Source organism: Juglans microcarpa x Juglans regia, chromosome 5D (assembly GCF_004785595.1).
Source record: "Juglans microcarpa x Juglans regia isolate MS1-56 chromosome 5D, Jm3101_v1.0, whole genome shotgun sequence".
NCBI classification, from domain to species: domain Eukaryota; kingdom Viridiplantae; phylum Streptophyta; class Magnoliopsida; order Fagales; family Juglandaceae; genus Juglans; species Juglans microcarpa x Juglans regia.
The window spans coordinates 2,715,300-2,740,593 of record NC_054602.1 but is presented as its reverse complement, the minus strand read 5'-3'; the positions used below and the strand labels follow the sequence as shown (position 1 = coordinate 2,740,593).

The 25,294-nt window shown below is 36.5% G+C and overlaps 3 protein-coding genes and 1 long non-coding RNA gene across 10 annotated transcripts; 1 reads left to right on the top strand and 3 right to left on the bottom strand.

The window, feature by feature from the left end:
• Positions 1–7,335: 7,335 nt before the first annotated feature.
• Positions 7,336–18,164, bottom strand: LOC121266542. The gene is made up of 3 exons (XR_005940823.1): positions 18,045–18,164; positions 17,527–17,539; positions 7,336–7,346 (listed from the first exon to the last, which is right to left on the bottom strand). It is a non-coding gene; the product is annotated as an uncharacterized LOC121266542 (long non-coding RNA).
• LOC121266539 (protein EMSY-LIKE 1-like) lies at positions 8,303–15,779 on the top strand. The gene is given in 11 exon segments (XM_041170394.1): positions 8,303–8,673; positions 9,633–9,835; positions 9,932–10,041; positions 10,146–10,266; positions 10,457–10,684; positions 13,659–13,727; positions 14,224–14,389; positions 14,392–14,468; positions 14,547–14,615; positions 14,716–14,779; positions 15,356–15,779. Coding segments are annotated over 11 exon segments (1,179 nt in total). The 5' UTR covers positions 8,303–8,645; the 3' UTR covers positions 15,400–15,779.
• Positions 12,843–18,351, bottom strand: LOC121266541. Of its 7 annotated transcripts, none has more exons than XM_041170398.1 (5): positions 17,014–18,088; positions 16,667–16,785; positions 16,524–16,557; positions 16,056–16,386; positions 12,843–13,180 (listed from the first exon to the last, which is right to left on the bottom strand). In XM_041170398.1, exons 1-4 carry the CDS (start codon positions 17,083–17,085, stop codon positions 16,072–16,074), a joined length of 540 nt encoding a protein of 179 aa, XP_041026332.1. In that variant the 5' UTR covers positions 17,086–18,088; the 3' UTR covers positions 12,843–13,180; positions 16,056–16,071. The 7 variants fall into 7 exon arrangements, 3 of the variants coding, with proteins under 3 accessions (XP_041026332.1, XP_041026331.1, XP_041026330.1); XM_041170397.1 differs by lacking the exon at positions 12,843–13,180 and adding an exon at positions 15,795–15,921 and having other exon boundaries at positions 17,014–18,085; XM_041170396.1 differs by lacking the exon at positions 12,843–13,180 and having other exon boundaries at positions 15,946–16,386.
• Positions 18,352–19,522: 1,171 nt separating this feature from the next.
• On the bottom strand, positions 19,523–21,105 carry LOC121266540. Its single transcript, XM_041170395.1, has one exon. The coding sequence runs from the start codon at positions 20,843–20,845 to the stop codon at positions 19,829–19,831; it is 1,017 nt and encodes a 338-aa protein (XP_041026329.1). The 5' UTR covers positions 20,846–21,105; the 3' UTR covers positions 19,523–19,828.
• Positions 21,106–25,294: the final 4,189 nt, after the last annotated feature.

The window sequence follows — 25,294 nt, the reverse complement described above, 5'->3', positions numbered from 1 at the left end:
TATAATATAATAAACTGAATGTGAAAGAGTTTACACCTGGTCTGTATTATGTCCTTGGATCAGATAACTCAAGCTTATCTGATGATCATCAGGTAGATTGCAGCCACGACATAATATTTTAGAAGAATTTGTAACAAGATGGCGACTGATTGATCATATATTACGTACCTAACTGCTGCTCGAGTTTACCTATCAAAAAAGAAAAACTGCTGCTCGAGTAATAAGATGTAAACTAGCTAGCTAGGCCTCGGACTTAATTAAGTTGCAAATTTTGAAGAATCTGTAGCTCATATAGTCTTGAAAGAATAGTAGATCAAGGGGATCATGAGGCACGTAAAAAGGTGGAGGGTACTAATTAAAGCATCATGCATCAATTGATGCTTCTTTTTTCTTTTTATCATGTGTTTCTTTACTCCAAAATTTCTTTAGCTGCCTTTTATTTCAGAGAGAAAGAGACGAAGATAGCTTTAGCAGAGCAATTATATCGGTTCCTTTGGTCTCCTTGTTTCCTTATATATAGACCGATTAATTTACGTACGTGAATTAAAGCGGATATATATAATATATATCCCGGCAGGAACTGGATGTTGGGATTTTATTCTCGTATTCGGATAAGCAGCTTGCATGGCGGGCTACCTCTTAGCCGTACTGTTTCTACGACTAGCTGTTTGTCATTTCAAACTCGGTCATTCATTCTTGGCCGGCCTTTACACTATAACTGGTCTACAGATTCAGCCCATCGGTTTTCCTTTTATGCATGCATATGGTACTGCATAAATAGCAGAACATCGTCCACGGGCCGACAGTGTCATCATTAGAAGGCAATAGGCTTCTTTCACCAAAATATGGGCTTTGTCGCTGCAATAATGAATCCAGTAGTCTATTTAAGCCATAGGCCCATAACATACCATTTTCTTTTCGGTTCCGTAGGTGATTATGGATTTGTCCGATTCTCTCTCTCTCGCTCGCGAAATTTCTCACACCGAGTTATTGCGTACATGTGTGAAATAAAAATATTTCAGTCTTAAATAGATAAATTTCCAACAGATTTTTATTAAAAAATAGATCATATCTTAAAAAATATAAAAAAAAACCATTATTTTTAATGGAATCTACATTTTTACAAAAGGCTTACGTGAGACTTGTTTGGCTCCATTTAGATAGTGAAGTCTTCTAAAAGCACTCTATTACTATTCGTTATTTTATTATTATTTTTTATCTACTTTTTATTTTTTTTACTACTAATCAATATTTTATCATTATTTTTTTACTATTTATTATTATTATTATTATTTACAGAATATTTAAGATCACTTCACTATCCAAATATAATCTAAGTGAAATAGTGTGACCGTCTGAGACACGCCAACCCCAATATCAATATTTTAGGCCTCAGCACTCGGCTTCTTTAGCACATTATAACAAGGAAAATTATAATATTACAATTATTTAATAACTCTACGTGAAATGGAGGATAATTTTGTAATATTAAAATTTATTTTTAATGGAATAGCATAATTTCATTAGTTGTTTGAAAAATAGTTGTAAAAAAATTGTAGATATATCGTTACTCTTTAAAGATAATTATTATTTTATAAGAGAAAATGAAAATAATTCGCTTACAACTATTCTGCAAGTACTCTACTCTAAATAAAATAAAGGATAATTTTGTAATATTTAAATTTATTTTTTATGGAGTGATATGATTGTATTGATTTATTAAAAATAAATTATATAGAAATTATAAATATATCATTACCCGAAAAGAAAATGTGTACACTGTAATTGCTTAATTGGTAGTTTAGGAGAAATGGTAAACATTAATACAGAATTGAAAGTTTCGGAAACCATTTTTTTCTATTTTCAATGGTTTTTACCGGCCTTTCGGAAGATAGGCTCCAAAAAAAAAGTCCCACCCAAATAAAACATTAGGGGCATCTAACTGGATCCGGCAATGGCCCTTGAACTCGTGCAGTTTCGGCAAGAACTCAGAGACAATCTCTTGCACTCAACAGGCCGGGTACTGTAGAATATTGCTATATATTCGTACCCAGTTATTATTTATTATTATTTTTTTGGTGTTTCAGCATGCACTTGAGGGTTAGAATAATTAACTAATTTTGGGCTGGAACGATCGAGGAACTTTGTACCTAAAAGGTCCCATGACGAACAATACAAGAAGCGACATGACAACCCAACGTGCAGCCAGAAAGTAGAGATCTCTACTTTCCATCTGTATTATTATGTCTTTAGCACCAAAAGCTATTTATCTCTTCCCTTTAATTTTCAGCATCGGACAACATGCATGCATGCATATATAGCCCAATAATTGCATTATTAAATTATATTAATAGCCCTACCGGCCAACTCATGGATAGTGTGTTGCTACCTGCGCGCCGCCCACACTGTCTTACAAATCTTCGACCATCCTTGAGCCAATTCAAGGTTTAATATCAAGTAATTGACACTAAATTAGTATAGTCTCGACTTAAATTAACCAACAACAGATCATCGACTTTATGTGCACGCAACCGCAATCCAGCTTCAATCTCAACAGTACCGGCCCACCAAAACAATCCTCATGTTTACAGGGAAAAATGTATATTTTTCACGGTTTTATGTTTCTGATCTAGCCTTGGCCAAATTTGAAGTGATGATCAGTGACCCTATACAGATTAAGACATTGCCAAGAAATTAAGTGGTGGAAAAGAAAATGGCATGGTTATTCAAATCATATAGCAGTACTACGATTCATATCCAAATTGGAATAGTTGAAAGCTTCTGGCCGGTTTTCTTTTTATCTTTTATAGTCGGTAACAAAACGCAGAATCAATGAAGTTAATCGAGATTGAAAAACATTCGGTTCAATTGCAACAAAATTGAATCTTTGACATTTGCTTGGTCAAAATTATGATCTCAACTCCATCGATCCATTACACGTACGTACAAGAAATCTTCCAAAATCATGTCTAGTGATCTGCTAGCTGTAGTACTTATGTACACTTTACCTACATTCAACTCATAAGGCCTCGCCTGTATTAATGGGCTGAAACTTATACAATACATAACAAGCACAAGCACAACATATATATATATATATATATATATATATATATATATATATATATTCCCTAATAGCTAGCGTTAAACTACGTACCTACCTAGTTCTTATATATATATATATATATATATATATAGAAACTGAAGATGTGGACTGAGGAAAGTACGCTAGCTAGCTCTTGCATAGACTGTTGAGGTACTTCCCCGATCATCTTACGCCTCCAACGCTAGCTACTTATTCTGTGTAGGATTTGGGACGCTTGGCGGCGCTTTCCTCAAGCTTGGCTCCACAGCTTTCTTGGGCTCTTTCATAGCTCCATTGATTTTGTTTTGATTTGTTGATATAGAAGCCGTAGAAACTAGCTGTTTCCTTGATTGGATTGATCTTTCTGATCTTGGGAGATTTTCATGGCATTGACACAGGGAAGAGCACATAAGGATTTCAATTAGAAGCAAAGCGAAAAGAGCAGCCTGCAAAGGTCTGCAACAGATCTTCATGAGGCTGGCAGCTCAAATACTGATCATGACAATAAGATCTTGCAACATTGATGGCTTAAAATGTACATGGAAGAGACTTAAGACTGAAGAGAGGAAGTGGGTTAATATATATATATATATATATATATATATATATATATATATATTATATTAAGTGGGTCATGTTAAGACGTACTATGGGCCTACTACACGTGGTCTGTGAAAATTAAACTTTGGCCATGTGTATACTAAATAAAAATTTCATCGAGCGAAACGTTGGTTTTAATTTCAGGCAGATCGAGGATGCATGCAGGTTGTGTTGGCCTGGTTTTCTAGAAGTAGTTATAAAAAGAATAATATCAAAGACGCGGCTTGAGTTATAATTTACTTGTTTGATTTACAAGTGAGTCAGAAAATGATTGATCTTTTTGGAATAACTTACTGGCCAGCCGGGTCAATGAGAGTAGCTAATTGCTAGAGAGAACAAAACAAAGTTCTAAAAACCGATCACTTCAAGCCAAGCATCATTCTATGATTGAATGACCATACGAATCTACTCGAGAAGAATAGGGTACAGAGCCGGTCGAAGAAATCTCCAAAATTAGATTCCTTATAAGCAGGTACAGTTAATTGTGATTATTATTAATGTAGTGGTTTAATGAATATCTTTATCCAACTGTTTACTATGTTGGAACTTGGAAGCCGCGGAACATGTGATGCAGATTTGACTATTACTGTTTCGGACTTGGATTATTGAAACTCGCAATCAGAGATTAAACTATCTCAATTAGTCATGTGGTTAAGCACGTGAAACTGAATCGACCATAATATTAATTACATATTTTTACTTCATGCATGGCTCGATATAGCTGGGTAAAGACTGCCTTTTCACTTTTTTACAGAAAGTTTTTGGCTTTTCTGTCCTTCTTTTGGTCCCTTTTAACTTGCTTTCAGCTGAGCTCAATTGTGCCAAAGTTCTGATCGCTCAGCAAGTTGGTAATTACCATCCTGCTGCGTACTGCAGTGTGAGTCGTCAGTGGAAACCCTAGAATTGATTATTAATTATGAAGATCCCTCCTGCATAGCATGCATGTGGAGTGCTCTTTGACCCAACCAGACTTTATTAGCTGGCTCGTCAGCTGCTTATAAATTAGTTTTCAAAATCCACATATCGATCAATGGGTTCCTTGACAATATTATATAACTCTAATGCCGTTTTCCTTGAAGATCTATACATTTGTTTCGATGGGATCATGGGTTACGGGTATGAACATGGAATTCAACAACTTCATCAAGATTAATTTGTCGTATTAACCCTCCTGCAGGACCAGATCACCCAATCAGTCGACCAGTTTATAACTTCAACGAGGAATGTATTAGGATATATAATATTTCGTAAAAACGAAAAATACCTGTATATTAATTACTGCGTATATATGGTGAAACTATCAATCAACACCATACGATACCATAAAACTTAAAAGTGCACGTCAATATAATATACAGCATAACTCAACCAAAAATACCGTGATGCTTGAGAATTTTGAGTCACTTATCATGGGGTTAGTACGTATGTAGCTCATGTACTGCAAGATCGAAAGAATGACGTGAGAATGAGAGCAATAACAAGAACATGATTGAAATCGAACTTTCTTAATTTGCCACGCCATTTTAAACCATGCAGTACGCATATATATATATATATATATATATATATATATGCACACACATATACGCCTCTCTTTCTATATGCCTCCCGGCCCCCAAACCTTCTTGATAGGGCTGTAAACGAGCCGAGCCGAGCCGAGCCGGTCATTGGCTTGCCGAGCTAGGCTCGACTCAATATATTCGAGCTCGAGATTCTTTTTATTCTTCGTTCGAGCTCGGCTCGATAAGCTAAACGCTCAAGTCGAGCTCAAGCTCGAACTCGTCCTAAAAACGAGTTCGAGCCGAGTCGACTCGAGCTCGAACTCGAACTGTGTATTTTTTTTAATAAGATTTAATAATTAATAAATAAATAAAAATCTAATATTGAATTTATACAACTAACAAGTAGAACCTCTATTGAATTATAAAATTTTAAAAAATTTATAAATAATTAATATCTAACTAGTTTATATTTATCTAAAATAACAATATATTATATGCCTACATATATTATTAATACATACACTTAATATGATATCATATATCTATTTTCATATATGGTTCTCATATACTAGTATATAAAATTATTAAATTTTATCTACTAATTATTATACAAATTATAAAATATACCTATGAAGTATATATTCACTATATAGACATAAGTAATTAGATTACATATTATATATTTAATTATAAAAGTGATATGCTTATATTATTAGTTACTATATATATATATATATGTGTGTGTGTGTATATACATATGTGTATGTATATATTTAACAATATATGAATGATTTTTAATCTAGTCGGGTTAATGAGTCGACTCGAGCATAAATGAGCGAACCTTAACGAACATTAGCCGAGTCGAGTCGAGTTTTGTCGGATATGTGTCATTTATAATTCGAGCAAGTATCTACTTTAATGAATGAGCTTTTTTTTTTCACAAGTCGAATTCGATTCGAATTTAACCGAGCGAGTACTGAGCGGGCTATCGAGTAGACTGGTTCATTTACAGCCCTACTTCCTCATCAACAAATCAAGTTTACATCATGTGTCTTTGCTATTTAAGTTTGGACACTTAATTATAACATGCATTCAAACAGCTTGATGAAATGTGTACGTGCTTGATCTAAGATCATGTATGGCAAAATTAATTAAAAAGATCAGTTGATCAAATATTAGGACTGCAAAAATAACTATAAAACAAAAAACTTACATATATTAACGTAGTACTACTTCAAATTGTAAATATTCTTCTTGTTATGAGTAATGCTACATACTAGAGGTGTAAATTGGTCTGAATCGGGGGTGATGGACCGAAATTTTCAGTCCATCATTTTCCCCAAATCGGACGGTCCGTTTGGTCAGAGCTAATTTGTTTTCTTCTTTTTAAAAAAAAAAATTTATTTAAAATACTAAATTAAAATTAAGTGAATTATTTAGTGTGAATTATATAACTAACTCGATAAAAAATTATTTTATATGATCAATGATAATAAATTAAATAAAAATTACATAATTAATTATACAATTATTATTATATATAATATATATGTTAAATTTAGTCAGTATGATCCGGTTCGGAGTGAGAAACCCCTGGATCGGGATCAAACTGAAAAGTCTCGATCCTCTATTTCGGGATTGAGATCGACTGATATTAGTCCTGGATTTGCCCGGTTTGGACTGATCCAACCGATCCGGACCAAAGCATCCGAATCCAGTCCGAACCGACCAACTTTCATCCTTATTCCAGACACTAAAAATATAATTTTTTTTTCTACAAATGTTTTACAAGCTAATAACAATTTTTATTATATTAATGATGTGGTACCAATCACATTAACTGTCAACTGAATTTAGAAGAGTGCTTTTATAGTCAAACTTGTAGTATGAAAATAGATATGACTTGTCATGTCATAACTATAAATTACCCTTCAATTTTCTTTCCCTCTTCTTCGTTGGGTTGTTCCAAGTAAAGCCCTTCAAAATTTAGGCCGTTGAAGGTCCATTGGTAATAATAGATACAGGCCCATCTATATTTCTGTCTTCCTCGAGTTAAGTGGAAACCCCATAATGTCAAAATCTCCTTGGGCCGAATCTCCATTAAAGCACTTGATATTGATATGAATGGTGTCCATTAGTATAGGCAGCAACCCAACAATCTCAGATGTCTTGTTTTATTTCCTTGTTGACAGGTACATACAGCAGCATACAGCATTCAAAGCATCTGATTTTCCCCTCGCATTAATTCTCTCTCTTTTTTTTCTATTTTTCTCTTCTTTAAGAACTACGAAAGTGTGATGGCATGGTAATAATCAGACCCTTTCTCTGCTCAACAAGTCAACGGCTTGCAGAGTTGCACCCGTTGTTTAGAATGGGGTTTCGGTATATGAACTTGGTACACGAAATTAAGCAAACGGATGAAATATGTTTAATCTTGCATGTGATAATGTTGTAGTTAGGTCAAAGCATCCCATTCTTCCAAGTTCCAACCTCTATTTTATTGTCAAGGTGACTCCGACCAGGAATTGATGAAATATGTAGTTTTACGTTGACGCTTAATTAGTTACATGAAATGATAAAAATTACAAGAAAGTCTTACACCACACACCTCTACTTAATCAATATGTAATTTATCATTTTTTTCCTTATATTTTAATGTTGAAATAAAATGATAAAAATGACAAATTATTTGCTAGTTAAATAGAAGTGTGTAGTGTAATATTTTCAAATAAAATTTCTCAAATTCAATATATCGCTAATTTATATCCATGATTTCTCTACTAAATCACTCTATCTATGGCGAGGTGCTAATGAAGTAATAAGTAATTCTTTTAAAAAAATAATTGAATTTTTAATTAAGTAACGTTATTCTTATTTGATGTGATACATTTAAATATATTGTTTATAAAGTTTAACGCTAATTTTATAAATTTTCTTGCAATATTAGTGTGCTATACGCTGTTTGAAGAACACGGTGGCAACTGGCAGGTGGTGGACGTGTGCGTGGTCCCAACTTCCCATGTAATGTGTGTTGAATAAGACGCTGTTTTTCCAAATTTCCAATTAGAGCGGAACTGGATGATCCGACTCTATATATATGTGTATGTAAGTATATATTATCTATATCTTGATTCTTGAAAGGTTTATTATTTATATATTGGAAGAGGATTGCACTCGAGTCCCTTCTTCCCTCTCTCTCTCCGTAGCTCCGTTCGAGCCCTATTTCCTCCCTATCCCTCTAGCTAACTGATTTTTCTCTTCGACCCCTCCCTACAAACTCACCCTTACGGCATCTCTCTCTCTCTCTCTCTCTCTCTCTCTCGTAACCAAGCGCCTGAAAATCTCATCGACCTTCGCTCTCCGCATCGGCGTCATTAATCATCCTCAAGAACCCCGCCACACGCTACTTTGATTTCTAGCCCTTTTTTCCGACCCCTATTTAAAGTCCCTATCGTGTCATGGACTACGATATTTCCGATAGCAGCGGTGAGTGAGTTAATCTTTACCTTTCTATAGAAAACGGGGGAATTTCTGGTGATTCGCTTTGTAGTTTATGCCTTTATGGTCCAATTTTCGGTGATTTGGTTTGTAGTGAGGTCTTGTTTATGGAAAAGCGAAGGAATTAGGGTTTAGGGCTTTAATTTGTGATTTATCCCTTTTTTGTGAGGGGCTCGAGTTTGGGTACTTGGTTAGGGCTATAGTTTGTTCCTGCTTTTTATTTATTGAGAGGAGATATTGAGCATAGCGTGGAAGTATATATTGTTTCCAGTTGCTTTGTTTGGACTTTTTCAGTTGTATATGCATGCTCGTGCTCCCTTATGGCGTAGAACTAGGGTGGAAACCTTGGAATTTTTTTCTCATTGGGAGTTTTTTGTATATGGGTTTAGACGGCAAAACATTGTTCAGGGTGTTCTCCATATTACTACATGTACCATATATTTTTTTCGTATTCATGTTTGCCGACCATATCTAGCCAATTACGGAAGAAGTCTCAAGTCACGAATCTTTCAAGATTTAAACTTTATATATGTTTTTTTTTTTTTTTTTGCTTGCCTCTGCGCTCTCTCCTGTAATATAGCTAACCAAATGATTGAGAAATTTATGCAGAGTATGTGCGCAAGAGTCTCATGCGATGTGAAACTTGGAAAAATAACACTTAATAGAAATTTGAAAATATTCAAATCGATGAAATTTAACGGGATTATACATTGTATGAGGAAATTTGGGACAGAACTTACAAGCCATAGACCTGTCACTATACTTTGTACGTAGAAAGAAGTTTCTTTGGTGCTCTATACCATGCATGATGCCAACAAAGCAACCAGTGTGTGTGTGTATACGCTTCAATGCGCATGTGTCAGTGTGTGCAAGCAGGTGTGAGATTAATTTTCCAGGAATATTTTATTCTTTTGAAATATCGTATGTTCCCAATGCAAAACATTCAGATACAGATGATGATCTTCCTCCATCTCACCAAAAGAGAGTTCCAAGGGGGAGTCATGTCACAGGAAATGGAAGGTCTGCTGTAGGTCCTGTCCCATACCTTAGGATACATAGTGACATGGAGGCTGAAATACATCACCTTGAGCAAGAAGCATATTATTCAGTCCTGCGTGCTTTTAAAGCTCAGTCAAATGCCATTACTTGGGTATTACTTTTTTCTTCCTTCAGATGTCTTTATTAGTTTTGATGTCGACATTTTCTGCCAAAATTTTGATTGCTCCATTATATGTTTATCCATCAGGAGAAAGAAGAAATGATAACTGAACTTAGGAAAGAGTTGAGAGTATCAGATGACGAACACAGGGAGCTTCTGAGCAAGGTTAATGCTGATGACATCATTTGTAAGATAAGGTTTGGCTGTTTGATGAAATCATTGCAATTGGGAATAATGTTGTAAAAGTGCAAGGATTCTATCGCTTTTGCGATTTAATGTTTTCTGTTGGACATGATATCAGGGAGTGGAGACAGTCAGGTGGGAAGCAACCTCCCAGGCTCAACGCTTCTCAGCTTGTTCATGATCTTGTACCCAGTCCTACTGTTTCAGCATCCCGCAAAAAACAGAAGACAACCCAATCGGTACCTTCTCTATCATTTGCTGCCATTCCTGGCTTTGATTGATCCATCTTTGGCTGCAAAGCAAGGAGCTGCTTTGGATCCAGTGCTAAAAAGCCTAATCATAGGCGTTTTATGTGGTATAAGTGCAAATGAATATTTTAGCTTGACCTGAACTTTGTTTTGTTCTTAATATTCCATTTTTCTTTGGCAGGTTCAGTCAATGCCTGGTTTGCCCTCAATGAAGTCAATGCAGTACCCTTCATCAGCTCCTGCTGGAAGTAGACATTTCATTAATCGCAGTTCTTCCGGAGCCCTGGTCGCAAATGAATCTACTGAAGCTGCAATGCCTGATACATTAGTTGGAAGAAAAGTGTGGACAAGATGGCCTGATGACAACAACTTCTATGAGGCTGTCATAACAGATTACAATGCTGCTGAGGTTTGCTCAAAGTTTTGAAATTTATCTCATAGCGAGGCAATTATAAGAAGTTATAATGGCTGATAAAAAATTATACTTATAAAAAAAAAATATTGGTTGATAAAAAATTATAAGAAGTTATAATGGTTACATTGTAATTGAAGATATAATATGAGCAAATTTGTTTTGACACATAGAAGAATAGTTCAATCTATTGGTCAGAACTCTATCTTTAGGCTATTCCCATGACTTATTTAAAACTTTTTAGGCTTATTCCCCGTTTGTTTTGGGACTTGTGTTCTTGGAGGAGGAGGTACACTATAAGAAATTAGATAGAAGAGAGAAGAGGGAGAAAACCTTAGGATGAAAGCAAGCTAAGAGCAATAATTTTTTACTAGCAATAGGTCCTCATGGAATCATCTATCCCATGAGGGTTTGTGATTTTGAGTGAATTTATGGTCCACAACAATACCCAGTTTGCATCTTTTGTAAATTTTACTAATTTGTGCTACCCAACCCTTAAGATAGGTGTTCTTACCCACCCATGGGTAGCCCAAGTGGTACGGATTAGGGCTGCAACCCGACCAACCCGGTTCATGTTTGGGGCCGACCTAACCCGACCAACCCGGTTCATGTTTGGGGCCGACCTAACCCGACCCGGCTTAATAACAGATCAACCCGATATGGGCCAACCCGACCCGAGATTGGAAGGAGGTAATGGGAACCCCAAATCAGAAACAACCATTGTTACAGAGTACAGCTTACAGAGTAGTTCGATCAAATCCAAAAAAATCTTACAAATCCCACTATCCTTATACAATCCGATCATATCAATACAAATAGAACCAATCGATTCCACTTCTAGACCTGACCCAAACATCCATGAAAACACAAGGCAAAGAAAAGCATCGAGCTTTAGAATCTTCCGAGAAAAGAACAAATAGCACCAAAAAGAGAATCCCAATGGTAAAAAACACGAAAGTAGGGGAAAAAAAAAACCTAAACAAATCCACAGAGAAAAACAAAAAGCACACCTCTTTCTTGTTGTACATTGGTAAAAAACACAGGAACCCCCTGAAATGTTTCTGACAACAGAACCTTCTACGAAATCTCAGTCATGTCTCACTGTCTCGTTTTCAATCACAAACCCATCGGAAGAAGAAGAAGAAGAATCTTCAGGGGGAGCGTGATCCTTGGTGGAGGAGTCGACACCACCCATGTGCAATTTCTCGAGTAAGGACTCGACGTTGACATTGTTCTTGATGGCGACGTAGAGTAGGGTGATGGAAGTCGTAGAGACCGCAGCTGTTGTTCTTGATGGAAGCTAGGGTTTTTGAGCTTATGGCTTCAGTTTCATTGAACTTTTTATACGACTTAAAAGGATATCGGTTTCAACAGGTTCGACCCGCAAGATACTTCAACCATTTTTTCGATTCGGGTCGGGTCGGGTCGCACGGACGGACGGATCGGATTGGATCGGATCCTAACGTTTTCTGCATAGGCCTAGTAAGGGTGAACTTGTGTGCATGAGCCCCATCTCACAAGTTCGATTCCCCCTGGGATCAAACATCGATTCAAGTGGGAGGCCATGTCAGTGGCTTGTTGTGCTAGTCTTCCCGGGAGTTTAGATTCCATGGGTGAGTCCTAAGCAGTGTTTTAAATTTCGTACCATACCGGCCGGTACGGCCGAAATTTTTCAATACCCGTTTCGTACCAGCCAAAATACCGGCCGTACCGGCCTCAATTTCAACCTGCACCGGCCTATATTTCGGCCTGTGTTTTTTTTTTTTTTTTCCTTTTTTCAAACTACAAGTATATTTTTTAACCTCAAATTCAGACTAGACTATTTATAATTTATATATATATATATTTATATATAATTTATTTATATATACTATTATTTTGGAATATAATTTTTATATATATTTATATATATAATTTATTTATATATCAACTATCTCGAGACGCTATCCCGAAACGGTACCGGTACCGAAATATTTCGTTCCAGTGCCTTGACCGGTACGGCGTCCGGTACGGTATTCAAAACATTGGTCCTAAGGGCTCTGCCACGGGTGGTTCCCCATCATCCAAAAAAAAGATAGGTGTTCTTTGTATATGTGCTTGAGTTGCGCCCCAAAGATTTTTAATAAATGTGGTACCTTTACTTTTTTTTTTATTTAAAAAAAAAAGTAAACTAAGAGAATGAATGAGATGAAGAGTGATAATAGGTACATGAACATGTGTAGGTTGTCAACCTTGCCAATAAGGATTCACCATATCATCATTCGAAAAAAGAAAAAAGAATTTTTCCTTTAGCAAGATATGTACATCCAGTGAAATAAGTTTGGCCTCCTCAAGAAGCTTAGAGAGCATGCACACTCACATTGGGTTGTTGGAAGCTATTGCACCCTCCTTCAGCATAACCTGTCTCCATCTACCAATCAAAACTTAGAAACCATCCTCAATGCGGTGCTTGGCTAGAGACTCCTTCCCAAAGGGATAATGAGAATCTAGCAGCTGACCATCATAAAAAAAAAAAGCTTAGTGGTATGACTGCCATAAAGCATTCTTAAACATTGATGATTCTTCTTTTTCTGGAGTAACACATTTATGTTCAGGTTTTGCATTTGATTGTTTTATCTATTTTTGCCTACTCTATCTACACTATTTTCACATGCTGGTTGTGGTGAAATGTGAACTTTTATCTTCTTACTTCCTTGTGGTTACCTGCTTGTTAAATACCAACAAGTATTGTAAATAATGTTAAGCTTATGTCCTGTCCAAAACTAATGTGAAGTGTATTTCAGCCCTTCCCCCTCACTCTATTTTTTAACATTTTAGATATGACCATGGAACAATTAATTTGACAGCCTAATACTTTAAGGCTAGAACCCAGTTCGTGGGAATGGCCAGCATGTTAAAATTGATTGTCATTTTAAATGTTTCTTATTTGGCAAATCTTGAGCCATGCTGACTAGATTTTTATAAATAACAGGGTCGGCATGCTTTGGTATATGATATGAATACGGCCAATGAGACCTGGGAATGGGTTGATCTCAAAGAAGTAAGTCCAATGCCCCTCATCTCTAAACCACCCCCCCCCCCCCCCCTCTCTCCCAGTTCAACAACAACACAGTAAGTTGTGCCATCTCTGGTTGACAATTTTAGGTCTTAACAAGGCCTTGTTTGGTTACACAGTTCACAAATGAGACGAGATGTTTTGTTGAAAGTTGAATAAAATATTGTTATGATATAATTTTTTAATATTATTTTTATTTTGAGATTTGAAAAAGTTGAATTATTTATTATATTTTGTCTGGGAGTTTGGGAAAGTTGTAATGATAAGATGAGATGAGATGATTTTGTATATCCAAACCGGGCCTTAATTCCCACTTTGCTGGCCGTCTTCTCATTCTTTATGAGGCTTATATTTTCCTTCCTTTGTTTTGGCCAGGGAAGCCACTGCTCTGTCAGTCTGCACCTTAAATTTCATCCTTTAGTTGTTATCTTTATTTGAATGCATTTGGTTCCCTAAATTACTGATAGCCTACTAATTACAGATCTCTCCTGAGGATATCCGATGGGAAGGTGAGGATCCAGGTATCCTGCATCGAGGGGGTCACAGTGGGCAACCCCGTGGGGTTAAGAAACCCTTTAGCCGTGCTGGCATTATTCCAGGTGCTGGAAGGGGAAGGGGATCAATAAAGGGCCAATCTAGAAAAGAATTTCCCCATCACAAAATGGCATTGGAAAGAAAGTTTCTGATGATTTAGAATTGCTTAACACTGATACATTGGTAAAGGAGGTATGTATGATGGAACTTAGCCAATTAATTTAATACTTTATACTTCTATCAACGTCCTTTTCATTTTATATCCAACAGGTGGAGAGAGTTTTCAGTGCTAGTCATCCAGATCCTTCTGAACTTGAGAAGGCAAAGAAAATGCTTAAAGTAAGATAAGTGCTGCATCCAGCTACCTTTCCTCACTTTTCTAGTTTTCTATTCCCTTGTCATTTGCAACATTTGATTGTTAAATCCATCATGTGTACAGGAGCACGAACAGGCACTTGTTGATGCAATTGCTAGGCTCGCATATGCATCTGATGGTGAAAGTGGTAATAAATGCATGTGTACATGATAGTAGGCATTGCATTTTTCCTTTTCTCAAGCCGAATATAGCCCGATCTTGTACCTGTATAAATTATGTTGAGGGGCGATCTCTTTTAGCATAATTGATAATTCTTTTTTTTAAAAAAAGGCCTACATGAAAATTTTTAGGAGCTTTTAGGCCCCCTGAAAGAGGGCTATACCTCTGGATCCCAATTTTTTTCATCGTTAAAATGGTGTAAGCTGATCACGTGTTTTGCCATCAAACTTTTGTATTTACTGGATGGCATATGAATGGAGAAAAGATTACCCAAATCTTTTGTATCTATCATTGAGTCGGAAAACCTTGTTTGACTGTCAAGAACTGACGCCAATATTTTGTAATATTTGTATACCCATCCGGCAATCCCTCTCAACTGAAGTGCATTATTGCCTATCTTTCTTTTTCTTTATGCCTAATTTTAAAAGATAGACCTTGTTCACCGTGATGAAGAAATTTGTTAAATGTCATCATGAATTTAAATATGGGAGTTGGAACTCGATATAATATATATTTTTTTTTTTTGGATATCTTTGGTTCGTAGCAGATGGAGAGCAGCCACACCTGAACGGGCAATCTGTAGGATGAGGAGGAGAAATCAGCATTATGCTGGAACTTATCAGGGATACCAACTCCACAACTCGGGGTTTGAAGATTGGTGTTCTTCAAGGTAAATGATCCGATGTGGTGGGGATTCGGTTGCAGCAGACGATGAGCAAGTTGGTGATTTCGGCAGTGTCTGATTCATTTTATTTTATGGATTTGGACCCACTTAGAAAAACAGTTACTTGCTTCGGTCTTTTGGATATGTTAGCTACTTGAAAAGAAGCGGTATCTTTGCATTGATGTGCTAAAATTCCCACCTGCCTGGAATCCGTGTAACATTATATTATGGCGAACATGTAAGTAAAAACGACTCGAAAAGATTTTGTTGGTATAATGGCTGCCTTCTGATGGTGTTGGTTGCACTGTCTTTGCCTTCCTTTTTCAAATATCCTGAAAAAGGATATATTATATATATATATATATATATATATATATATATATATATCTGTGTGTGTGTGGCCTTTATGGGTTCTAGCTATGTACTTTTGAACCACAACTCCAGCCCTGCCAACCAAAGCAGATATAAACAAAATCATAAATTCAACATTGCGCACAGGCGAGCAACCCGAAGATCACTTTCCGGTTTTAGATTTCAGTTGAAATTCGAAATTTAAGAAATAATCGTTAAGGATTAATACCTTGGTCCCATCGCCGTTATCCATGGAGCCCACACCATCTGTGCATCATATTCAAGAAGGAGAGATCCTCCATTCCAAAATGGGTTACTCCGGCAATCAGACAGGTTCCTTGTGGCCTGCGGTAAACTGGTTGCTTGTTCTCCAATCGTTTGACGCATGTGATCACAATCCCAGATGTCCATAACGAACGCTTTGGTTTTTGAGCATTCGTAAGGTTGACTTTTGGTATCTCCCACGCAGAGTTGAGGTGACAGGGTTCCCCAATCCTAAATATAATAACTAGCTCTCTTTTTGACATGCTAGCTGCTCCAAACTTTGGATATCGCAGCACCTGCGCCAAGAAAAACGAATTAATAAAGACATTATTTTTGGTTTGGGGAAATGTAGTTCTAAGATAGTTGTCAAATGGTAAATAGAATGAGGGGGAGGATGATGGAGATCCAGAACTTGAGGAGGAAAATTACTCACATCTTGCTCTCGATTGGTTTCAATACTGTCACGTCTTCAGAGTACATATAAAGGGCGTGTTCTTTATTCAGAAAAACAAACTCACGGCGAGACACAATTTCACATCGAAGCAAGTAAAGCATTGAGTTAGGTACCTCACTAACCTAAAGCATAGGTCAACTTTCCTCTCCCATAACCACGACCACATCCACATCACCGCCATACCCATCCGTCCAAACTGTCCAACGCTGCACCACAATCCATGCCACCCAAACCCACAATCCTGTACACCATTATCAACCTAAACAAATTACCATCAATCAACAAGCACCACTGTAAAACGCAACAAAACATTAAACCCAACCAGAAGGAAGCCCTATCGGCACAAAAAATATAATTTGAAGAAGAAATGAAAAAGGGCGGAAATTTTGGAGTCTGGAGTTCCATGAACGAGACAAAGGGAGAGAGCTGAAGGAAGAAATGAAAAATGATATATTCCTAAATGCCTCACTTCTGCAAAACTGCCATTGATGAGCCAAATTGTTCTCCGTGTTTCAAAGTGTTCTGAGAACATTGACTGCATGTGTCACAATGGTATTCTAGGGGGAAAAAAAACATTAAGCATTTCAGAAAACGAAATTAGGATGTTTTCAGAATGAATTTTGTGGTACCCCCTCCCCCTCTCCTTTTGTCTCTATACATTAAACAAGTGAAATTTTAATGGAGTAGATGTTATGAACTAAATTATAGTTGTATGCAAAGATCATTAAAACTGTAAAACATATGACTAAAGGAGAGCGTGCGTTCGTACAAGAAGGATAGATAATACCACTTTCTCACAAGCAACAAAACACAGGATTTATAGCTTTACAAGAGCAAAACCTTTGCAATTCCCTATTTAGAAAGATAGATAAACTCTTTTGATGCGGCCCTAGCAGTGTTACTTCCACTAAGTATTCCTTGAACACGTTTCCCTCAAATGCACTTAGAAAAAGGCCAAACAATAGTCTTGAACTAGTTAAACAAAGATAGATAACCTCTATTCTAACTCCTAACAAATCATGCCGTCTATTCTAAGGATCTCACTCTTCTTTGAACAAATTTTGTTTTGCTAGCTGGTAATTTGAAGTTTTCAACCAAGTGCAAGTACCGCATAGTAAATTAAGCATCCTTCACAATATGATGAAAATAGAATGGCTTCCTAACGCCAACATTAAACACTAGAGATTTCCCATCCCTCTGAATGAAAAAAAAAAAAAAAAAAATCAAGAAAAGGAAAAGGGATGGACGATTTCCAAATTTGCTCTCCCTTAAGCCCTATAAAATGCCAAGAAAGACTATGAAGTATACCGAAGGCATAATGAAAAACAATGATAATCTTCTACTTTCATCAAATATCAAACGCCCATCAACCAGAATATCATTCATCAGTGCAAAAAGTTCTCGTGATCATAAAGACCCATGATCTATTCTCAATAAATTATCTAGGAAGTAATATAGATGCGATCCAGTTCTCTTGCCGACTTGGCCAAAGAATTTGACGGTCAAATTGAAAAGGGAAGGATATGAAGCCAACAATTAAGATAGCAAACCCAATATTTCATACATCTCATTATTGATGTGCACTTCATCCATTTTCCCATCGAATTAAATAGAACACTACAATTGAGCACACAATCAACGATTACAAATAAAATGGGTAAACAACATCTTAAAAGCATCACCACCGAATCAAGTTAGAGAAATAAAAGGCTTCAGTAACTGCAGCGAAGCCGACGAATCAACGATCCTTAATCAAGATTTTAAACCAAAAAAAAAAGATCACAAACCAACTCGAAAGCATCTACAGTGCGGAACCCAATTATAGATCATATAAATGAAAGACAATCAATCAGAAACAATATTAAAAAGGGGAGAGGGAGGGAGAGAGAGAGAGAGAGAACAAAAATCCAACTATCAAAGCACAGAAATGCCAAATAGACACGATGAAAAAACACAGGACCCACCAACAAAATTCGATTAGCAGACAGATAAAGAGAGACCCAGTTGAAGACAGTGGCCAAGTCGAGGATTTCAGAGAAACCGGTGAGAGAAGGGCACCCAACCCATGGAGCTGGCCATACCTCTCATGTCGAGGGCACCGCTCAAAAGCGTCTGCGTGGTGGTTCAAGCGCTAGCCCTCCCCCAAAGGGCCAAGGCCATGACAACCTCCCAGTACCGTGTACGAGAGGGCCAGCAATATCACGATATCGCTTTGGAATGGCGCATTGGGTGCTTGAAGATCTGTGGGCGGAGGATGACGCCATCGTGGCCTGTAACCGTGAGTAATTCAATTGAATTCTTCCTGGTCACGCACAGAGAGAGAGGGGAGAGAGAGAGGAGAGGTGCGCGAAAGGAGCTAAATGTTCAGCAAAGGCCGAGGCAGGGCGATAAAAGGGTCATAGGTATGACGATGAGAATGACTCAGAATTTAGGTCCGATCATTTCTACATTTCAACCAAGAATTGGAATCAAGTCTTTGCTCGTGTTATCAAGTTAATCCAAAGATATTCTTCTCTTTTTTTTTTTTTATCTTTTTCTTTTTTACATTTTGTGGGTGTTAGCTTAAAAAGCAAATTAATGAGATTCCTTAAAATGGGAGTTTCAATGATGTATTGTATAGTCTGAATAGAGGCGTTTTCCTCATAATCTACTAAATTTGTTTCCATTACATTGTTATGAAAAAAAACCTTTGAAGTTGTGGTTTTTTTAAGTTGTCGGGGCAAGGTATATTTACGTGCATTGGATTTATGGATTGGGCAATTTTTTAACACCAAGTGAAGTGAGTAGGCGTGAAAGAAAAGTCTCAAATCCAATAATGCCTCCAAAAATGAAAAGTCTTTTAAGTCCAATAATGCAAGAGGAAAAACAGGCAGTCAAGTCCTTGTCTAAATTTAAAGCCTTTCCCTTAAAACTTGCAACTTGAAATGGTTGGCATTGGATACGCTGGACCAGCATAGGCATAGGTCGAAGCCTAACCATATTCACACTCTCCATGCATGTTTCTTTTATTTATGTATTTTTCTTTTTTTTTTTAACTACATGGCCAAACAAAACAAAATTTACATATACATATGCAAAGTTTGTCACATGTGACATTGCCTCTAACCAAAACAATAAACACTACCAAATTAACAATATTCGAAATTCCCTCCCAACCAAAAGTCCACAAAATTGATAAATACTATGTAGTTTACCAGCATCTTTAGGGCCATGCCTACTAAATTACTTAACTAACCCCACACGTCGACGACCTTTCCATCCGTTTCGGACGGACGGACTTCTATTCAAGCCCCGGTGGCTCCCATCGTCGCCTTCTTCTTCTCCTCCTTCTCAGTGTTTCGCCTATCGGATTTAATTCCATTTCTTTCCATGTCTCGGTTTTTCCCCGAGTACGACTCTCCAACAGTCGATACCGATTTCGTACCGGCAGCGAATTCTCGCCGGAGTTCCTCCACGGCTTTTTTCAACGACCCGTTCTCGGCTTGCAACACCTCCAGTTGCCGCTTCACTATAAAACAGGCCTCCGCCACGTCAGCATTCGCAGGAAGGGTCAAATCCGGGCTGGATTTGGCAGTTGTCTTCTTCGAATCCCCGCCGTCCACGTGTTCCATCCCGATCTTGTTCATCACCAGGAAGGGGATCTTCTGGAACGTAATCCCTGCCGTTGGATTACTACCCACACTCTTCAGCTCCGCAGGAACCCTAACTCCCCACCGGAAATTCACGATAGCGCGCCCTCTCACAGGCAAGGTCGTCTTCGCTGCCACCTCCATGCCAGATAACACGTTGACGATCGTTCCGGAAGGCGAATCGGAAGTCAGAGCCGTTATTTTCTTGCCGTAGAACGCCCCGTTCATTGCCGGGCCTTCCACTACCTCGATCGACGCATCGTCCTCTGAAACGAGGCCGTTAGGAGACGTAATCGTCCTGTCGAACATCGAGGACTGCGACTTCTTAATCGAGAAATCCCCAAACTGAGGCTTGAAGTGGAGCATAAAGCTAGGGTTCCCGCGCCCAAGCAAATTGAACTCGGCGCTCATTAGCATCGGGCTGGAGATCGGTGAGCCGTACGACCCGATTCCGGTCTTAACAACGAGGGAGAACGGGTTCCACGTCTCGTTGGGGCGGTACGAGATCTTAAGCGAGGGTCCGGATTCGAAGAAAGTACCGAGATTGAGAGTGAGTTCCTTCGACTCGCCGGCGACGATTCCTGACTGAAACGGCAATCCCAAGATGCTAAGTGGGACTTTGGCCCTAAAAAGTGGCTTCTGGTCGTCCCGGAACTTGAGGGAAGCTTTCATTTTGCTCAAAACCCTAACCCCGACTGCTTTGATTTGTTCAGTGAGAAGTGTGAGTGAAGTGGGTAAGATTTATAGGATTTTTTTTAATTGCTCCGGATGAATGGAGCTGGATTTGATTTTTGAATTGGCAGAGAACTGCGAAAGATAGCGGGGATTCCGCCAAAATTTGGCTGGATTTGGGGTTTCAGTCGCGGTGTCGGTCTGTCGGGAGAGGACTATGGGTTGGGCACTTTCCTTCTTAGGTGTGTCCGTCAAAGTTTACCCCCAGGTTTCTCCAAAATAACGACACCATTATGGCCTCTGAGGTCGTTCCGTTTCGTGTAATTTCGTAAAATATGGGGGCTTGTGTTTTCTCCGGATGGGGATTACAATTTTCAAAACGTTTTTGTCTCTTTTATTACTGATTAACTATTTAGTTAATTTTTTTTTTCTCTTACTCTTTAAATTTGTACTAAAAATTCAATAACATTACAATTTTATTAAAAAAAATAAATTCAATCAATCAAAATAATGTTATAAAATTAAATTTATTTTTAATTAAATTACATAATTAAGTTGGTTGATTAAATTTATTTTCTTTTAAATTATACAATAAGATCATGTTTTGTGATTTTTAATCTAGATTCAAATAACAAAAAAAAAACTAAATAATAAATTAAAAATAAATGAGATGTAAAGATATCATTATCATTTTTTAGCGCAGATGGCAAATAGAAAGCATGAATTTTTCAGAATTTTAATTAAATATGAAAAATGGGAAATGATTTATTAGTCCTGTGCAGTATTTTAATGAAAAAATAATTCTGTTATTACAAACTTATAATTTTATTACAACTATTGCATGAAACTTACACAATTATATACAGCATTACTCCTGAAATGTAGTCAAAATTAAAAATAATAAGATTTTTTATAGGCAAATTGCATTTAGAGCAAAACTTGCACCAACCAAATTATATATATATATGAAAAATAATAGACATACAATATCTTTTACAATATTTTATACGATTATATTTTAAATAATGGGTATTTTTATAAAATATTTTATAAAAATAACATTACTTTATATAAATACCCTCATTTTAGAACATGATTGTATAAAGTTGTAAAAAGTGTTGTCAATGTATCATATATATATACACTAGGAGTATAATACACTATGAGTAGTGTAACGTGCAAGGCACGTTTTCTAGTAAAAAAAAAATTATGGAAGAATCCAGTTCAGCACGGGTCACTGTAAAATGTGAAAGCTTCGTTATGTTACTTTTTACAGCCATTGAGAGAATCTAAATAATTACCAATGGCTCTTATAAGCCATTATTGGGAGATAATGGAAGGAAAAATCAAATTATAGAGGGCTTATAAGAGAATACAAATATGAACACAAGAGGAAAAAAACTGAGAAGAAAATGTTAGATCCAAAAACATTCAGTTAGAAACCTGTTTGTAGGGCATTTCCCTTCCTAAAATCATATGAGTGTTCCATAAAATGTTAATGAAACAAACAAAGATACCATAAAATATACCAAATCAAAGCACTCATATATAAAATATAAATGTCACGCAAAGCGACGCAAACCTAATCAGTTATTAGCAGCAAGGCTATTTCATTATAATGAATCAATGTTCTTACTCAGCTCCTCCAGCCTCTTCATCCTCAACCTTTCACTTTCACTCATCAGCTGCTCAAAATCATAAAACGTTGCTAAAAAGGACAATTATTAAAGGGCAAAATTAGGTTATACAATGATTCGTATACTTTTATTTTAAGCAGAAAGTTCTGATACTAACCTCCATTAACCTGGTTACAAGTTGTACTTTTTCCTTGTTCTTCTCATTGAAAGCCTCAAGATCTTCTTTGTATTCTTTCTCCTGTATCAAATTATAAACCCAAATTCACTGATTCTGATTCGGTTCTCTCTTATAAATCAAAGTAAGATGTTGGATTATTCAACGTAATATACATAGCAAAACCTAATAGAGACCAAATTTGGTATTAGATAAGTTCTTTACCTTCTTCTGGCAGGTATGCCCCATTGGATCGGCTAGTGCTTCAAGCTCCTGGTAGATCCCATCCATTTTATTTAAGATCATAACAAAATAGAAAAAATGCAATCTTACATTTTTCACAACAATTATTGCACTTAACCGACTTTATGTATCTACAAATAACACCTTAAAGTCTCACAATTACAAACGCCAATATTATAACAAAAAACTTGCTAATACTGAATATTCTATTAAAACAATAGTACTGGATATTTGGTTGGCTTGAATTATTCAATTGGCTTGCGTCAAAGACTTTCAGAGAGCCACCGTTGAGTTATCAAATAATTGAGGGAAAAAAGCTTCTGAATTTCTTGGAAATTAACAAATTACCTTGCTTTGCATTGAAAAGGTTCACGAAAAACAAATGATTCTAAAAATTTTCGAGTCTCAGATGAAAACACCCTGTTGCAAGCTCAATCTTCAATGTTTTTGTTGCAGATCTCGACTTTCGGTGATTGTTTAAACCTATATAAGCCTTGTAAAAGTTCATGGGAATTAACATCAAGAAAATAAACGCCGTTGGTAGTATCCAAGTTTTCTAGGCATTTTACCTCCTCTCCAATATATTTTTTTAAAAAAAAAACACATCATTTTCCAATATCAATAAGAATGCAAATACACTTAGGAGAAAAAAAAAAAGATTGCAAAGACGTTACTGCAAAATATAAAAAGATCTTGATAACACAATAACCAATCATGAACAAGCCTTCAATAAGACATAATCCAAAATCTTCCATGTATGGCCATCTCTTATGTGAAATAATAATAATAGTGAATGCTTTGGCTATTGACTTGACAGAAGCCACCAAAAATACTTAACCACTTCATCAATGAAAGATATGCCCAACACCCAACATATTATATGAAGATACCAGTGTTCTAGATAAATTAGTAATACTAAAATTTACTGGCATCCTTAACTCAACCTTTATGGCAAGGTAAATCTCAGTATCATAATGTATCTAACCTCCAAAATACATACAAAATAATCGCACATTTTTATATTCACAATCTTACAGACCAGTTAGTTTATAATACAGATTCTCGCAAGATTGAAAAATAGAAACCCCAAAGAAAAAACTAGAAGAAATTAAAGAAGTCCAAAGAGATAGTTTTAAATCTCTTTTTCAGTATTACTCTGATATGCCCATTGATTCAAAATCCTATCATCAGTACCAACATTACAGCAGGTCTCATAATTGTGGCATGTAGAGGAACTACATTCATTATTATCCATGTGATATGCCATGTGAGCATATCCGTTCAATTGATCAACAAAAATCTAATGGAATGATCTTATTGAAAGAATTATCAAATCCAAGGAATAAAGATTCAACCCAATGAGTAAAAATATGAATGTGTAATTTAATACTTAACCTTAAATAATACATGAGTAGTAGGAAAGCCCTAATGTTGGTGTTCTCTTCCGGTCAAACATTCTTTCGTATCTTTTTCTCTCTCTCTTTCAACTATCTCCGCAAGTAATAATATACATATAGATTCTACAACCAACTGCCACCATTAAACCACAAATACATTACATTTTTTCTTGCAGTTGATATAAATTCATCTCACAAAATACATTACAAATCCACTATTCAGTTACACATAGAAATAAACTTCATGCCTTTTTTTTTTCCCCCAAAGGTGGGGTCCCGTGTGCCCCAATTGAGGGTTTTTTGGCTAATAATTTAACAACTAATGCAATCTTCAATCCAGTTTCGGAGTTTAATTTCCAATTTCTACTAATTGCAAGTCAGATCACAAAAACCCAAAAATCAATCAGATCACAAAAACCCAAAAAACAATCAGATCACAAAAACCATCGAATCACGAGCAGATCAAACAAAAACCACAAAAAAATAAAGAGACAAGCTGTGAGAGATATAAGAATACTCTTCAATAAGGAACAAATCCAAGAGTTGGCACTGGGATAGCTAAAAATAAAAGTTCATCTGAAGCCTGATCTAAAATCCCAAACTCCAGATTTGCCCAAAACATAACCTCGATCAATTATTATCTATATATAACAGTAAAAAGAATTACTCTTGAAGTATTTTTAACAAAAAAAAAAAAAAACAAATGCCCAAGACCTATGTGCCTCTGAAAGAGCAGTGATATCCAATTCTCCCGAGCCAAAAATAATGAACGCACACTTTTTGTGTCCTTAAGTGACTGAAAAAAAAAAGAAGAAAATAAAGAAAATAAGAGAAGCAAGTTAGTGCCTTAGAAAAAACGAAGCAGAGAGAGCCGAGAGGCAAAGCTGAGAGAAAGAGAGAGGAACTTGAAACGAAGGTGGCTGGAAATACAGTATTGGAAACAAACAAACACCAGCAAACAACACCAAACAGAATCAGAAAAACAAAATGGAAATAGACGGTGGTGCGTGCATGACAT